This window comes from Uranotaenia lowii, chromosome 3, assembly GCF_029784155.1.
Source record: "Uranotaenia lowii strain MFRU-FL chromosome 3, ASM2978415v1, whole genome shotgun sequence".
NCBI lineage: Eukaryota > Metazoa > Arthropoda > Insecta > Diptera > Culicidae > Uranotaenia > Uranotaenia lowii.
The window spans coordinates 236,731,383-236,749,775 of record NC_073693.1 but is presented as its reverse complement, the minus strand read 5'-3'; the positions used below and the strand labels follow the sequence as shown (position 1 = coordinate 236,749,775).

The 18,393-nt window shown below is 37.5% G+C and overlaps 1 protein-coding gene across 1 annotated transcript in view; it reads left to right on the top strand.

Moving 5' to 3' along the window:
• LOC129753193 (polypeptide N-acetylgalactosaminyltransferase 5-like) overlaps nt 1-13,571 on the top strand; it is a 38,762-nt gene extending 25,191 nt beyond the window's left edge. The window contains exon 4 of the mRNA XM_055748993.1: nt 13,338-13,571. Within this exon, the coding sequence (XP_055604968.1) occupies nt 13,338-13,571 (234 nt within the window). The remainder of the gene's footprint in view (nt 1-13,337) is intronic.
• The last annotated feature ends 4,822 nt before the right edge of the window (nt 13,572-18,393 follow it).

The window sequence follows — 18,393 nt, the reverse complement described above, 5'->3', positions numbered from 1 at the left end:
TACCACCAACCCACCGAAAGTGTACTATGTATGCCGTGACCGGGGATTCGATCTCATACCCCCTGGCTTAGAAGACTTGAAGGCTGTCCTCTACGCCACGGGCGGCGGCTAAACATAGTTCCTTGTAAAACTTCTGTATTGGTATTCGGGCAACTGCCCCCGGGCCCCCGGCTCAAAATCAAAATTTAAAACAATTCTTTAATCATACTGCTTTAAAACTAGGAAAGAAAATGAAAATCAGAATTAAAATGTTTAATACAACAGGTAAGGGGGGCCCCTTGAAATAATATCTCGAATAGTTTCGCTCCACTATAAGTTAAAGGGCCCCCCTAGAGTAAGCATTACAGATTTTTTCCCCGCAATGTTTTTGCTCGAAGAAATCTGTAATGCTTGCTGCTTTACAATACCTGGCAATATCTGGGCATTTGATCTCGAATTTTTCAACATACAATTCGGAAAAATCTTAGCAGAATTCGAAAAAAGATCTATAACAAAGTGACACACAAAAACTTTCATTTATTTTTTTTAACGAAACATGTCAGCAGCGTTCAAATCTCTTTTCAAACTCCCAAAAAAAAAATGATTTGGATTAAACAAGCACAGAAAATTTGAGCCTAATACATCACATTCTTTTATTTATTGAATAAAAAAAATCCAGGAGTTTGCAGATTTTTTCTCCAAATTAAAAACAATTTATACGACTTTTACGGAGGATAAATACACTTTTTATTTGATTTGTCAAAATTAAAAAAATACAGAAATTATCTGTTTTTGAAAGAAAATTTGCAGACATTTGAAAAAATTAAGAAAATGAAGAAAAACATTTAAAATCCTTTTAAATCGTAATTTTTTTCGGGTTTTGTTGGGAATAAAATTAATAAAACCAGGAAATCGGAAATGCTCACTTTGTAAGCATAAGTATGAGTATGATGTATGAATAATGCAAAATTAATCTTTGTTTTTCCAATCATCATCGAAATTTGCATTGACTTATAATCTCTACATTTTAATTTTGAAAAAGGGTTACTGTAGTTGACGTTGACCAAATAGGATTAATCGACAAAACTGAGTTCCGTTCTTGAATTTTTATTCCAATTTTGATACTAAGATTTTAATTACTAATAGAAACTTTTTCAACTGATAAAGCCCCAACTTTTGATTCTGATGTACATTTTTTAAATTATCCTCTACTAAAGGAAATACCCTGAATTCAGCATATCAATCTCATCTTATTTCAAATTTAGGATTCTGTGTCTTGAAAATTTGTATTGTATTTTTTTTCCATGGAATTTGGATTGAATTCTGTTATATTTATTTTGTTTGAGATTCTTTGTCTGATGTCTTATGATACATCCCAATAGTCATCGGGGAAATATTTATTCTGCTTTCGGTGAAGCTCATACCTAGAGATTAATCTAGTAATGTAATGTGTACGTGTGCAAATATTTGGTGACAATCTGTTAAAGGGTGATACGGTCAAAATTTGGTCAATATCAAATTGACGTATTTCTTTCAATTTTGCATTTAAAAAATTTGAACACCCCTCATTTTGAAGGTGTGTGTGTGTGTAGATTGTTGCTTTTATTTTGATTTTGGAATTCACTCTTCAGTTGTCAAAATGCCGTCCAAGGAAGAAGAGCAGCGTATCAAAATTTTGCTCGCGCATCGCGAAATTCCGAGCTACTCGGACGCAAAGCTGGCAAAATCGCTAAAAGTTGCCAAATCATCCGTTACAAATGTAATTAAAGTGTTAGGGGAATGTTTGTCGACAGCCAGGAAGTCTGGATCGGGGGGAAATCGAAAACCGGAAGCCACTGAGACGACAAAGAGAGTTGCCGGTAGTTTCAAGCGAAACCCTAACCTCTCTCTCCATGATGCCGCAAATAACCTGGGTACAACCGTGCATCGAGCCAAAAAACGAGCCGGGCTATCGAAGTTTTATTTAGAAGTTTCGCGCAATAAGAGAATTCATTCTGCTACGGAAAGTGATTCGGTTAGAGAAGTTCCGGCGCATCGAGAAGGAAAGTCATGTTTGGTAAACTCCGATTAGTGGCTCCTAGCATCCTGGTGAGTTCAATGCAAGTTATTTTTTGATTGGTTTTGAATTCTAATTTTGTGGATGTTTTCAGGCCAGTCAACCGGGATCTCTTAAGGAAGCAAACCAGAAAGGAAATAGAAGGCCATATGCATGCAGAGTCCCACGAAATTCTCATCACAAAAAATTGTAGTGACAGTAAGCGTTGTGTTGAATAATAATGGTGGTAATAGATTTGATTAAATATCATAATTTCGTTGTTTTTTATGAAAAACAAAAAAAGAAAAGCATCAAACAAATCGACCCAAATTTCATTTCGAAACTAAAATTAATCCATGACGCTTTCATCATCCCATTCCGTCGAACAAATTGAAAATTCACGTAAATTGCAGCTGAGTCTATAGCATGCGAATTCTTATTGACGTGCGTTCACATGTTTCACTCGTAGAAGCTACGTGAAAATCAATTGGATAAAAAATATGTGTGTTTCACGTAACCACGACGTGCGGATTATTTTGGGTGTACGCCGCCAACAACGTGCAGGTGGTTCCCAAGGACAAGAACCCTCCCATCACGCCAGAGCTCCGCCCAATTGAGAAATACTGGGCTATTGTCAAGCGGAACCTAAAGAAGACCAAAAAAAACTGCTAAGGAAGAGCAGCAGTTCAAGGCGCAAACTGGCTTTCTGCGGCGAAGAAGGTGGACAAGGTGGCTGTTCAAAATCTGATGGCAGGGGCTACGCGTAAGGCCCGGAAATTCGGATTTGGAAAAGCGGAAGCCTAACTGAATATTTTTCCTGAATTTTATACTAATTAAACTTGAAAAAGTAATTTTATTTGATTTTTTTAATAAACGATTTCACCGATTTACACGCGTTTCCCTTGACCAAATTTTGACCGTACCACGCTTTAAATAGTTTTTGAGATCGCGTACAATACTCAAGATCATTGACAACATTTTTTGGGCAGGATCGAGAGAAATCTAAAAAAGTTCTAGTGGGAGACCCAAAACAGCTGGAAATCGACTTTTCAACCAAAGTACACATGGTTAATCTTTAAGAAGTTCTAGAGAACAGAATAGTGAGCTTAAATTTGAATAAATGTGAAGAATATTGATTCCATGATATAAGAGGAATTTGAGAGATTTTTTCAAGCTCAATCTGAAATTATAAATGGAGGAAGTGGTAAAAAAAAATATAGTGTTAACAACTAGTCAAATTTTTCAGACTGATTCATCTAGCTGGCTTATAAATAGGCCTGACTTCATTTCTACAAGGAAGAAAAGTTGCTCACCGGGAAAATAAAATAAAATACGGAGGTAAAATCGTGCGCAAAATATTTGGACAGAAAAACGAATTCTTTAGCAGTCACCTTGCAGGTTTCCAACCAGAATTTTTTTTTTGACAAGTCTAGCCTGTATTTCCCAGAAGTAAACAGGGAGAAAAATATAAAAATTTTATGTCTAGTACTTGAGGAGGCTAACGATCTGTTGAAACTGCAAATTACTCAGTCAGTCTTTCAGAATGATTGACACGATGAATGGCTTAAATACAAAGAAGACTGCTTTCAAATGTGACCGTTTTCTCTGCAAAGCAATCAATAGGCCCCACAAAGTTTGTACTCTGTTTAAGTTAGATCTGGAATCGGTGCAATTATGCAAAAACGTTGGTGGAGTAATAAAAAGTCAAATTTATTGTTTTTGACCCGAGGGAGAATAAACGGCTAAATTTGTTATAACTTCTACCAAATTCCAACTTTGAGTTATTTTGAATGTCAAGCTTTAGGAACAGCAAACGTAATCGAAAACAGCCTTGATTTGAAAAAAAAAGGTGGTTCATATATGTATTATAGATGCCCAAAAATTAAAGTCAAAAAATTTCACAACAAAGAACATCACAAAAATTTGCATATGTAAACATTACATTACCAGGTTACTTCGCTGACAATTTCATAAATTTACATCAATGCACTCAAATATTATTCACAAAACAAAGTGTTGCATTTTTTTCGAATACATTCCTTATACAGTGAGAGAAATAAGAATAGTACCATCACTAATCATACTGACTGGACACTCGATTTATTTGTTGAATATTTTTTTTCCAACAGTACGCAATTCGATCGATTTGAAGAAATGCTATCCCAGTTAGAAAACGCCACCCAACTTTCAAAATAAAATCGTCCAATTCCTACGATAAAATCGGGCTAAACAGGTACATTTTTCCCACAGAGAGCATTTGTATCGAAAAAATGGTAGGTTCGCCCACCAACCGTAAGTATTGCGAACCTGCCAAAAATTGACAAAAAAAAAAATTAGCCAAGAACAAGGTCAAAAAAATTTTATTTGAGCTGTAATTCTTTACCAAACTACTTACTTTCTTCATTAAAATGACGTGAAATGATGAACCAATCATTCTGGGTTTATTTTTAATCAGAAAAAAACAGGTTGGAATTCAAAACTTTTTTTTTCAGTAAACCTCACTTTCTCAGTTTCAAGTCATAGATTGGCAGCACGAATCTTGCAGTTGAAACTAAATTAAGTCTCTAAATTGATTTTCCAGGTTTATTTAGGGCCATATTCATCATTAAGAGGTAGTTTTCCAACACAGTTTTGTTAGAGTTTACGCTGCAGAAAGGTTTTTTCGGATTTGCAAAAAAAAAATCACCAGCACAAGAATATACCACTGGACAAAATTCCTGCTCATCTCATGCTCTGCTCCGATTCAATTTCAAATCCAACCAATAATACTGCTTGTCGTCTGGTTCAACAAGCTCCATCGGAAAGTACAAAATTATTCTTATTATCGGTTCAAGAAATTCACTTTTAGTGACCATGATGCAATTCTAATTTTTGGATTTGTGATCTTAGAATTTCCAAGGCGGTCACACGGTACCAAGCTTACTTATAACTTGACCAAAATCATCCAGCACACCTGCATTAATCCCAGATATTGGAAAATGAGCATCGATTTGGTTAAATTGCTAGATAGTGCTGATATCTATGAGTTGAAACTAGAGAATAGTGTTTGATTCTTTAAAAACATTAGTATTATTGACGGAATACTATGTAAATAAAATAAATAAAATAAAAATAGTATTATTGAATTTGAAGCCTGTTTTTTTTATTCGAAATTCAGCCTCAAATCCATGTTTCGTCATTTTGAATCATACTAATGAATGTTAATGAAGAAATCAAGCTGTTTGATAAAGCCCCTTTTTAAACCTCTGAAAACCTTTGAAATTCTAGAAAACTCCTTAAAATGCAGTTTTCTATTGAAATAATTTGTAGAAGCATTCACTTTTACACAGTAGATTCCTAGAAATAATCTTGTTTTTGTGAAAAGCACAAGTGGTATTATTCTTATTTTGCATTCTGTTTTCCATATTTTTGGTACTCAACGCCAATTGCAACGTCCAAACAAAGTAAACTTATGCTTTATTTATCCGTTAAACAATGCAAAACAAACTGTAGAAGAAAATTTTGGTGGTTTTCAATCACTCATATTTTAACAGGCAAAAAAAACATAGTGGTACTATTCTTATTTCGCTCACTGTATATGTATTTCTTACACCCAGTTAGCAAGGCACAGCTGGTAGCAGCGAGCAACTATTGCTTTGTTACTTGATGCAAATTCGTCAACTGGAAAAGCTCAAAATCACTCTGAATTAACTGTTACACAGGATAAGAAATGTATACAAAGGTGCCTACCCATCTAAATAGAGGTAGGAACTTAGATCCATTGCTTTTTAAACGCATACATTTATAATTCTGTAAGACCACAGATAAAAATGTAGAAAAATATCACTGCGGCATGTAAGAGGCTCGTCCGAATGGTTTTTTCGGATAGTCGAAAATATCTTGAAATTCATAGTTTTCAACTCTCATGATGTATTATGCAAGCTTTTGCTTAAAGTTTTGGCTGAGAATTCAAAACACAAATTGATTAAAAATGTTTATTGGGTGAGAATCTAGCATATTTTTTCTAATACATTTCAGATACCTTTTCTGGCCTTTTTTCTCGAGTAGTGGAATTTCTTTCATTAAAGAAAAAAAAATACGGACCTTCAATATAGAAAATTGTTTATTTAAACTTAATAAAACTGATCCAGTAACACACTTTCGTTCCGTTGATATTCTTCATCAACCGCGATCGCTCACTTACTTAATTATTAATTATTCTCTCTCTCTTCAATTTCGCTTACCCTTGGTAGAAAATAAAATCTTGCTTGATATTTTTCTTTTGGTTTTACTTTTTATAAAATTATAACCTGTAATATTTTCTTACGCACACGCACCGTACCGTGTCACATTTTGTCAACTTGTTGATGTTTTTGCTTTGAAACTTGTGTGTTTGAATTTGTTTTTTTTTATTATTTTTGTTTATTTTCTAATATAAAAATTCCCGTTGTCGTGAACCGTGTTGTGTGTGGTTTGTAATTTGGTTTGTTTTTCTTTTAGTTTCGCTATTCGACTTCTCTAAAATAGTTACTCTACTAACTTACAGTAACGGATGTTTGAGATTTGTTCCTTGCTTTATTTTCTTCCAGTTATCTACATGAATCGAATCGTTGATTTAAGTGTCTGAATACCTCTCTTGTTTCGTTAAGTTTCTACTGTTTGGGATTTCTTTCGTTCATCGGAAACAAACAAGACTTATGGTTAAAAAAACATTTCACTTAGATTCTTTTTCAATACAATAATAAACAGGTTTAGTTTTGGTTTTGACTTTCTGAATGCTTGAATTTGTCTTTAGTTTGAATTTGGTTGTTTTCCTTCGTTAGTTGGAGTTTTTTTTTGTTTGCTGTTCGTTTACTCAATGTACGATTCCCTCGTTTTCGTAGAACCATTTTTATTTTTCAATTCGTCCTAAACCTAGGGTAGTAATATGGAATGAAGATTCACAGTTTTGGTTTCCCAATCACCCAGCCGTTTGTATGTATTAGGTATGTGACTTTTGGATTCTGGAAAGATGAATTCTCCTCCAGCTGCTTCTTATTTGTCATTGTGATACACAGTATAGAATAACAACCTTACTTTTGCTGGCTGGAACTGGAAATGGTTCCAGCAGTGGAGTACTCTAGAGATGTAGTGCGCTGTTTTTCCTTTTGGATTGATTCCATCAATTTGTTTGACGTGAAGTGATGTGTTTGTGTGATGAGACGTATTTTCTTCTTATTATTGGTGTGTCATTGTGTATCTAGCTTTTTGATTAGAGTTTTATGTACAAAATTTATCTAAAATCTCTTATCTAGCAACAGAAAAAATGGAATACGTTTGTCAATTGTGGCTCGTTTTTTTGATAGTTGATCTTGATGCCTTTCACCCTTGATTGGGATAGTTTTTTTTGATTTTCTTACCGACGAAAAACAAAAAAACATTCTGGGTGTTTTACGTTATTCAGTTCTGGGTATGGTTTTCGGTATGACATTTCATATGTATGAATGAGATATGCGATTTTTTCGAGTTGATTCTCAATTCGATTATTTTTTTGTTTCGCTCAATTTAGTCATTCGTTTAATGGATCATTCTATTTTGTTCTTACACAAAAATCCCCTTCCAATTTTTTCTAGCATTGGAATTGACTTGTGTGTACTGCTCAATTCTTGTTTGCAATTTGATACGTTTATCTAAAATTTATATACATTGTAAAGACGATACCGTTGAACCAGTTTGAGAACTTTCGAATTTCTTCTTCTTAAGAATTTTTTTGGAGCCTAACAGTTTTATTCGATAATTTTTTTTTTGTAAATAAAAATTTGAAAATAGGTCTGTTTTTAACAATTTTCTCCAGACTAACAACAACACATAGCTTATCAATCAGCTGTCAACTTTACCGATTGAAACATCGCCTCGTCTGGTGTTTTTATGGTAGGGCAATTCCATGGTTCCGGGAATGTGTAGCCGTCGTCCGTCCGTCGGTCGGATCAAGTTGTTGTTTTTCATAAACGGAATGTCTAATCCGGCGGCAGCTGGCGGCAGATTTTTGTTGCCTTCCCCCTTAAAACCATGTTCGATCGAAGTTATTGGTTAACCACTTTGTGAAATGTGTCATGTAACGTTATTAGCCATCGACCTGATTGCTCCGCGTCGTTGTTGCTGCTGCTGCAGTGCAGAAACATGTAAACAGAAATTAGGCTTTCGGAGGGCTCTCTGACAGTTGCAAAAATTAGTCAACGCGGTCAACGCACTCGAGGTACTTTCTTTTACACTACAGCGTGATTTGTGGCTGGATTTAGAATTTAAATTTAAAAACAAATTATTTAAATACCCTCATCAAAACCTTGGAATCCGGTCCACAAATGCTTTAATCGAAAATTGGTTGCTTCTCGAAGAAGCTACATAAGTGCTGACGCCCTCAATTGAGTACCCTTAAAAAAAAAAGTAAATGTGAGTATTTTTTGGCAACGAGGCAATCGCTCGAGTAGATCATATGAAAGATATGGTGTGATTCGTGACCAACGATTAAGTGTAGGTATTATTTTTCGCTTTACTGAAGACTTCAAAGATATCTTTTTCCTGTGGAGTCTTGACTGCTACCTGGTTCGATCAATTTTGGAGACAGAGATACCAACTGTTTTTCAGCAATGTCTGGGGGATTTTGAAAAAGAGTCTGCACAAGTCTGGACGGCAAACTTTTTAGGCGACGACCTTTTTTTGGCCGTCAGATAGCAATATTGTGGTGTGGGAAATAATACACTATCAATGCCTGAGACCATTGTTGTCGTGCCGGCAGTACTGTTCTATACTTAATTTCCTGTTTTACAACCATCTTCGTGGCATTTCTCACTTTTCAATTACTAATTTGAGTCATTTCCTGCAATTTTGTTCTGAAAATTTTAAATTTTGACTATTTTGTCAAAACATTTATGTCGAAACTCAAAAGTCTGGAAAAGCCTGGAAAAAATAACATAGGTCTGGAAGTCTGGAAACCGAAAAAAAGTCTAACGAAAGTCCAAGAAGATCCTGTCAAAATCTGGAAGGTTGACATCACTGTTTGGAGAAGGCATCTGCTGTTTGGTATCCCTATTACCAACACGGCCCCGAGCGTATTATGTCTACCCAACGACGCGACGTTTTGTACGATACGTCATTCGTAGCCTGAACTTGCAAGACTCTGTGGCGGAATCATCCGATTGTCCACACAAGCGAACAAAATCTTGGATTATCACACCAACAAAAAATGATCGTTTGGTCGATCGCTTACCAACACCGCTACGTACGATGTTGACGATCGTCGGCCAGCGAACAATGGGATTACCCGATCGCAAGTGATTCCTTTGTGTGTCTCAAAATTCTGTAAATAGATTCAATAATAACTTGACTTTCAACCGAACCAGTTGTGCCTCCTCGAGTTGTTTATTCGTATACGAATACACGGGGAACATCTTATTCCAAAAAAATTATTATCGTTCCCCAATTTGGTAACCCCGACCGAACAGAGTCCGACGAAAAAGTTAAACCGCGAGTCACCAAGTTAAATTGAAACCACTTCTGTGAACCATTTTAAAACGGCGCTCTCGTGAAAAATCCGTTCTCGCGAAAACAAAATGGAGAATAACGACATTACTAATTCTGTCGAGACCAAAGACCGCCTTGTGGACGTCGAAACAATGAAATCTACAGAGATCGCTAAAATTAGTTATCCGGTTTTCGATCAAGAAATATCGAGTTCTAGTTTGTATGCCTCGAAGCGACATTTTTTTGTGCAATTTGGTCACCAATGACAAGTGCGATCGGTTGAAAGGAGCCGTCATTTCCCACTTTCGGCCATCGGAAACCCAACGTTTCCCCATTTTCTTGTCTAGAATAGTTCTTGGTGATCTAAAACCCAGTGTGCTCTCAAGTGAAATGCCCCTTTTCACATATGAACATACTGAAAGAATTCGAGTTGTCCGTGCATTTTTTCGACGAGAAACTTCGCTTGTTCGCTGTCCCCGAATTATCCAATAAGTGCTGGGCAAAACTCAAACCCTGAAAAACTAAGAGTTTAAAAACATCAAGAAAATATCAGCATTAAAAAACTAGTGAAAATAAAAATCGAAAGAATCCGTATTTGTGACCAGAAAACATCGAACCAGATCCTAATAGACACAGACGCCGATATCTCAGTGCTTCCTCCCTCGACTCGAGAACGGCTTCAGCCTGCATCAGCCAACCACCTCTACTCCCCGCCAATGGCAGTCCGATAAAAACCTATGGCACCAAGCGTTTGACCATCGATATCAGACTTCGACGGAATTTCGTTTGGGTTTTCACTACCGCTGAGGTCAAATTTCCAATCATAGGTGCCGACTTTTTAAAGCACTAAGATTTGATCGTTGACCTTCGGCTAAATAAATTGTTCGACAACACCACCCGGATGGAGATTAATAACATCCACACCGTAGCAGAATTCACGATCACTACATACGACGTAAACATGCCCTTCGCAGACCTGTTTAAGGAATTCCACTATATTACCGTGCTCAATATGAACCATCGCCCTACCAAAGGTAACACAGAGCACCAAATGATGAAATCAGTTGTGGGATCTGGAATGTTTTGACAGTACTTTGTCGAAAACCCGACGGGGTCGGTTTCAAAATCGCGAAATTGTTGAAATTCGACCGTGTGCAGCGTTCTCGAACGTTTCCGTGAGATGCATACTATCGATCGGCAGGTTCATACCAAGCGTCAGAACGATCAAGGCAAACCCAGGGCAGTCGTACTATGACATCACCAAGAAATTCAATGCCGACCGGTACAACGTCAGAAGGATTCGTCTGTCCGAAGAAATAAGGGTGTACGAAATCAAATTGCACCACTTTTAAATGGCTGTAACTTTTTACCCGTTGAGTTTTTTCTATTGAAATTTTGGGTGGAATTAGCTCAATGTGTATTTGTTTATGCTGTGTAAGTTTCACTAGCAGTCGTTGCGAAGATGGAGTCGGAAGTACAGCAGCGGCGCAAAGAAATTTTGCGCACGTACCTCGGAAATCCGGATCTTTCTCATCGTACCATCAGCAAGAAGTTGGGAATGGTACATTCTACTGTGTCTCGTGTTTTAAATCGGTATCACGAACGTTTGACCACCGATCGGAAAAAAGTGGCAAAAATGGACCTCCGTATAATGTTAAAGATCACAAGCGGGTAGTTCAAGCTTCCAAAAGGAATCCCAACAGTTCAGTTCGAGATGTGGCGAAGAAACTGAATCTTACTAAAACTTTCGTGCAAGATGCGAAAAACGTGAAGTACTACACACGTACAAAGTCCAAAAGGCGCCTAATAGCGATGAATGGCGGAATACGGTAGGTAAAACACGTGCACGGAAGCTGTACACCCAGATGTTGACGAAACCACATTGCCTCGTTATGGATGATGAAACGTACGTAAAAGTAGACTACCGGCAGCTTCCAGGGCTCCAATTTTTCACCGCTCTTCATAAGTTCGATGTCCCCGAAGACGTTAGAAAGCAGAAGATGTCAAAGTTTGCCAAAAAATACATGATTTGGCAAGCAATTTGCTCGTTTGGAAATTGGAGTACCCCATTCGTAACAACTGGAACGGTCAGTGGGCAGGTGGACCTAAACAAATATCTCCAAAAGCGTCTACTTCCTCTTCTGAGGTCACACGATGGTCCTATGATTTTCTGGCCGGATTTAGCCTCGTGTCATTACTCGAAAGAGGTTTTGGAGTGGTACAAGGCTAAGCTGCCCATATTTGATAAACGGTCTAATATGCCATTTTTTTAAAAAAGGGGAAAATTGTGCCTTATATTCTATATAATATCCCTACTTCATTAGTTTTTCAAAAAACCCATTGTTGGAGGCACAAAACACTAAAGAAAATTTGTCTAATGTGAAATATATTTGATAAATTGTCTAATGTGCATGATGTGTTGAATCATCCTTCGCAGCAACCGGTGTCTTTGTATAGAAAGTTTTTCTAATCCCTTCTTGTTGTGATCTTGTGGCTTGATGGTTATGGGTGTGAGAAATCGCAACAATATTTGAAAACGTATGCACATCAGGCGAATTCAGAGATATTTGTCAACTTTTGTTCACGTTATATTTGATAAAGTGGCTACTGAGATTGAAATTATTCTTTTTCATAAACTCTTCATCTAAATTTGCAATTTCACTCAACCGCCTCTTTCCTACACCTACAATGATTGTTATGCATATTAATCTACTTTATTTTGAGTATTTGGATGCAAAAAAATTGTTAAAACATGTATTTTGCGTTTTTCTCGCATTGGTGTTCATGGCACATTAGACCGTTTATCAAATATGGGCAGTAAGGAGGTCAATTTAGTGCCGAAACATCTCAACACCCCGAACGCACCGGAACTGCGGCCAATTGAAAAGTACTGGGCCTTCATTAAGCAAAAATTTCGGAAGCATCCTAAGGAAGTGAAATCAGAGAAAGAAATGAAGAAAACATGGAAAGAAAATTTGGTCCAAATGTTGTACAGGACCTTATGAGTAGTGTAAAGAAGAAGGTTCATGCATTGGATATGGAATTGAAATTGAATTAAACCAACATGGGAAAATATTCATAACATGTTTTATTTTACTCCCTGAAAGTTTGAAGGTGATTGGTTGAACGGGTGAATTTTGCCGAATATTTTTGTGTGCCGCAATTTGATTCCGTACACCCTTTACGATCTTATCGGGCCAGTACATTGAAGCAGAATTTAGTAGCCAAAGGACGTGCCCGGAAGTTATACGACAAGTTTCTAACGTAGTACGACGGATGCATGCTCTTTGATGACGAAACGTACGTGAAGATGGATTTTGGGCAGATTCCTGGCCAAAAATATTACAAAGCTACTGGTCGGGGTGATGTCCCCGGCAAGTTCAAATTCGTTTTTGCGATAAGTTTGCAAGAAAGTGTTTGATCTGGCAAGGTATTTGCAGCTGCGGACGAAAAACCCCGGGTTTTGTTACTAACAAGAGCATGGACTCCAAGATGTACAAAACCTGAAAAAAAAACCAGTCAAGTTTTGGCCAGATTTTTCAATCTTTCACTACAGCAAATACTACAGTGGTATCGGAACAACGGGGTGGATTTTGTCGAAAAGTACATCAACCCACCCAACTGCCCTCAATTCCATCCTATCGAAAAATATTGGGAAATTGTCAAGCAGAAGATGAAGAAGAGTGGAAGGACGACTCGGGATGCAACAGGTCGAAACTTTATTATGCTGATGATCTTAAACTGTTCTTCACTACAAACGTCAGAACGACATTGATTTCCTGCAAAACCAGTTCAATCTATTTGCACACTGATGTGACATTAATTTCCTGGCTTTGAATCGCAGGGAATGTGCAGTCATCAGTTTCTCACGAAGACGGCAGAGTACCTCTTAGAAGATCAGTCTATTACGCAGGTGGACCATATCAATGATCTGGGCGTAATACTCGACCGTAAGCTTGAGTTCAAAACACATACGAACTACGTCGCTGATAAAGCCTCTAGAAGCCTCGGATTTTTATTTCGAGTGGCCAAGGACAAGGACGTGTACTACCTGAAACTGTATTGTAGCAAAGTTTGATCCATCCTCGAATACGCATCAGCTGTCTGGTGTCTCTACTACCAGAACGGTACCAAGCAGCTCGAGGCTATCCAACGGCGTTTCTTGCGTTATGCCCTCAGACACTTAAACTGGCAAGACCCGTTTCACCTGCCAAGCTACGAACATCGATGTCGTCTCATAGACATGGACACTCTTCAATTCCGAAGAAATGCTACACGAGCCTCTTTCGTCACCGATCTACTGACATTGCGAATCGATTGTCCTACGCTTCTGGAAGCTACTGGAAATTTTGACACTTTTTGCGCATTTTAAAAATTTTACCATGTTAAAAATGTTTTCAAGATCTTTGGGTGTTGTATTTTTTACAGCACTGTTTCTATTTCAGCCGTATGTGATAGAAATATTGCTATTTTTGCATCACAGAATGCGAAAATAGAACACGTGTTGTAAAAATACTTGAAGGCCGCAGATCTTGAAAATGTTTTTGCATGGTAAAGTTTTCAAAATGTGCTAAAAGTGTCAATATTTCTACCACTTTTTTCCAACACGAGTGAATTTGCTCTAAGTGTGTGACTCCATGAACTGAGAAACTAGGACCTTAAACTGTTTGTTCCTATTAGATTGAACAACTACGGAGCTTTCATCGATGTTATGGAAACGTTCAGCCGCTTTCCCGAGCTCTTTGGCTTCGACGTTTCGAGGGATGTTTTCCGAAGTAAAGTTAGAAGTATATTGAGGAATCGTCAGTTAGATGTAAATTTTGCGTAATTTTTATTTGAATTTTAAGTCATCATTTGGACCTATAGAATTGATCTGTTGATTAAATTAACAAAAAAAAACTATAGCTCTTAGGTTGAGAATTTCTTTTTCAATACCGGTCAAGGGAAGAAAGTGAGACGCCGGATGGTGTGTCTATTGAAGGACCGCCCATTTATCGTAAATCATTTTCACTTTGAGAAAATTTAAATCGTTTATCGAATCAGCATATTCGCTACCTTGTGGCGTTATGATCAGTCTCTAAAAAAAATCAAGGAAGTGTTCCATAAGCATCCACATAAATCAGGTAACAGGTAATAGGCTTCTATTTCTTAAGGGATTTTAAACGACAATGCCTTATCTTACCGAAGCTAGGTAAGTCCGTCAAATGTATTTTGAAAGTATGTCTTTCAAGGTGGCACATTCCTTTGACGCGAAATTCGTTTTGGAATTAAAGTTTAAATTTTGTTGAATAAACATAAAAACTATTGAAATATTTCGGGAGTTATATTCGTCTATAACAACTGAACATACGAACCACATTTGAAAGAATGTTGTCCAAGGCATGTAATTCGGGGAAAAATGCATTCCACGAAGCACCAGCCGGATTTTTGTGATGGATTCTGTGAAAAATTTATTTGCCTTCCGATTTGCGATAGGTCATTTGTTCAGCTAGAGATCCATTGAAGGAAAAAAAAAATCGGAAACAGAAATCCGCGCGTCCATCGATTCGTTCTCAAACTGGTTCGCTGCAGCAGCTCGTCGGGTTTGTGATTTTTTTTTTGTTCGCATTACCTACATACAAAAACGTACTAACATATGTACAAACAGCCATACAGACAGACACACGTGGATACGCGCACACATACACTAACAGACACATAAATACAATTGCACGGGGATGTGTGACCACTGTCCTATCCTGTGCCGCTGTCCCGCCCTCCCCGTGTAAAAGTGGCCATTTTTGGAAGTACATAGTGAACTTTAATTAAACACAGCTCTCCTGCTGGGAAAACGCCAGCGGCGTCCGGACTGTCACTATTTCACGCAGGTATTGTTTATTGTTATTAGGCGGCAGTTGCTGCTGCTGTTGCGTCAGCTGTAATTGTTGCAACGCTGCGACCGACGATGTTGGTGTGAGTAACTGCTGCTGCGACTGGTGGTGCTGTAACGATGTCGGCGTGTGATGCTGACTGCCCGGATGGTGTTCCGGAAGTTGTTGCTGCTGTTGCTGATGCAAAGGTAACGTTAATTGTGACTGATTTAGGGACTGCTGCTGCTGCTGCGGCACTGTTGGAGCCATCTGGGATGACACCGGCGATATCAGCGGGTACGGTGAGCTGCTGGTTTTGTAGTTACCGCCAACCCCGACACCCACACCGACTCCAACTCCCCCGCCACTGCCGCCGTGATCTATCTGGGCGTAGATCGTCGGTTCGTCGAAATAGTTGTACGCCGGAGGGGGTGGCAATTTTTTCAGGTGATTGAGATGATTTTTATTGCTATTGTCATCGTGAGGTATTGCTAATGCTAATTCGGCGTAGTGGACTTCGTTAGACGACTGACGATGATGATGGTGGGCCAGTGACATTTTGTGTGCCGGTCGTTCGTCATTGTGGATTTGTAGCGACAGCAGGGCATCGTTGTGGGTGGACCATGACATGGAAATAGAAGAAGAAGATGGAAATAAAATGTTAGCCACTTTGTTTCAGCTGGAAACGAGCGGTCTGATAAATGTGAGCGACATGGATGTAGTGACATGTGATAGTTTGTATCGAGTTAGAAGACATTGTTATTGATTAAATGATATTTGGTTACATTATTTATCAATGTAACTGTCTATGGCGAACACTTATACACTGTTACCACTTTCTATAGCCACACCCCAAGTTATCGCCCTTCAGTAACCTGAGTAACATTTTTCATATGAATCATATGTTAGTATATTGAAAACATAAACTTAGCTAATTTATTTCACATTTGTGTTAGAACAAGGTTGCCAGAATTTTTTCAGCACGTATTCGGGCTGGACAAATCCGGACTATTTTATCTACAAACCTGGCAAAATCTGGGCATTTGATTTAAAAATTGTAGACCTAAAATCGGGGCAAATTTGGTGAAAACCTAGGACTTGCTCATCAAAAATCTAGATAAATAAGGTTGGAAATTGGACCGAACTTTCCCCAAATTCCCCCCGGGTAAACCGGGATAACACCGGATAATCTTACAACCTTAACTTATAATCATAAAACCACTGATTACACTTACATGACACTTAAAACAAAAATCCGTTCATTTTCTGGCCAATTTAGCAAACTACTGACGATATTTGCGAACCTGCAAAATTTGTCAACAAAATGCTCTATAGAAAAAATTAACATCTTATTCACTCTATTAGCCCGATTGTATCGTCAAAATTGCCAATTTTCCTTTAACCCATTCGAGACCGATTGCACACCGTGTGTGCAATGGAATTTTTGTGCCTTTGTCAGAACAATCTTTCATTGTGAGTTTACTATTGCTCGGAAAAATAATATTCTTATACCAACCAATGGAATCCGCAAATGTCAGGCAAAATGTATTCGGAAATAATTATGATGAAAATCAAACGGCATAAAAGTTATCTAAGAGTAAAGTACTATGAGTTAGAATGTCTTGAAAAGGCCTCCGTCTCGAATGGGTTAAATCCGGGTGTCATTTTATAACTTTGAAAGCATTTCATCAAAAATTATCGACGAGCTCTCTAGTAACACATTATGTACTGCTGAAAAATTTAGTGTAAAAACCGTATCGAGTGTCCCGTCAGTGTAGTCAATGGTAAAACTGTACCTTTAAAGAATTGTTATAACATTTTCAAAGACTCAATGCATAAATATACCCCTAAAGTATTCATTCGATTTCAATAAAAAGTCTGATGAGTGAAAATGTAAAAAAAAAATCAGCGAAGGTGCACAGAAGTTCAAGTAGCTGCCGAGTGGAACTAGAAAATTTCATAACGGTTCATAGATAAGCACGCGACATGTTACAAAGTTACGAACAAATGCTTTTATGAAAAATTCTAAAAAAAAGTTATTAGTTTTGAAACATTTGGTTTGGTTGTTGTATATGACAATTATAAGGTCCAAATCATTAAAGTATCACGGTATGAAACATATTCAGCAAACATTTCAGAAGGTATATCGCAGAAACAACAGAATTACCAAAAAAGCAAATTGGTAGCTACAATAGTGAAAGCGATATATCTACAATGATAAAGTTCCAACGATTCAATTTCCCCACAAAAGAAAAATAAACGGTTCTAAGTAATTTGAGTAAAATCTTACCACGATGCCAACTCATCAGTTGATATGATCCACGATATAGCTCTTTAGCTGAGGTTTTCTTTTTAAGAACCGGTCAAAAGAAGACAGGGAGAGACTGAATAAACTGCTATCCGATTCAACTTTTTTTGGGCAAAGCTTGTCGTAAATTAATGATAGAAAATCACTCAATACCAACGTGTTTACGATGGTTATTGAAATTGTCCCAATATTCGATTTGGATTATCATTTCTATTCAGACCCTGCAATGGTATAAGATTTGTCTATGTATCTCGTGACCAATATCTTTTTGCTAAGTGTAAGTGAATTTCGTTTTTAAGCTATTTTTCCTCAAATTTAAGCTTTTTTGCCTTGAGAGCATTGGAGACGAAAGCTCAAATCTGAGAAAAAAGCTTGATCAATCTCAACAATGTTGGTCACTCCAAAGCGAACGCAAAAGTTGTTTATAGATAAACCCATCCTACCGTTTCCATCGTTCCTATTGTTCAAAGTTGCTAGTTTGTCTTTATTGTTATATTGTTGCTGAATTCCGCGGGAAAAACTGTAATGGTGAATGACCCTACATTGTCTCAACCTCAACCCTTATAATTTTAAACCTCGAGAAGTGTAGACATTTGAATAAAATGAATGCAGTGATAATTTACACGTTATTACTGCATTCATTTTATTCAAATGTCTACACTTCTCGAGGTTGAAAATAATAAGAGTTGAGACAATGTAGGGTCATTCATCATTACAGTTTTTCCCGCGGAATTCAGCAACAA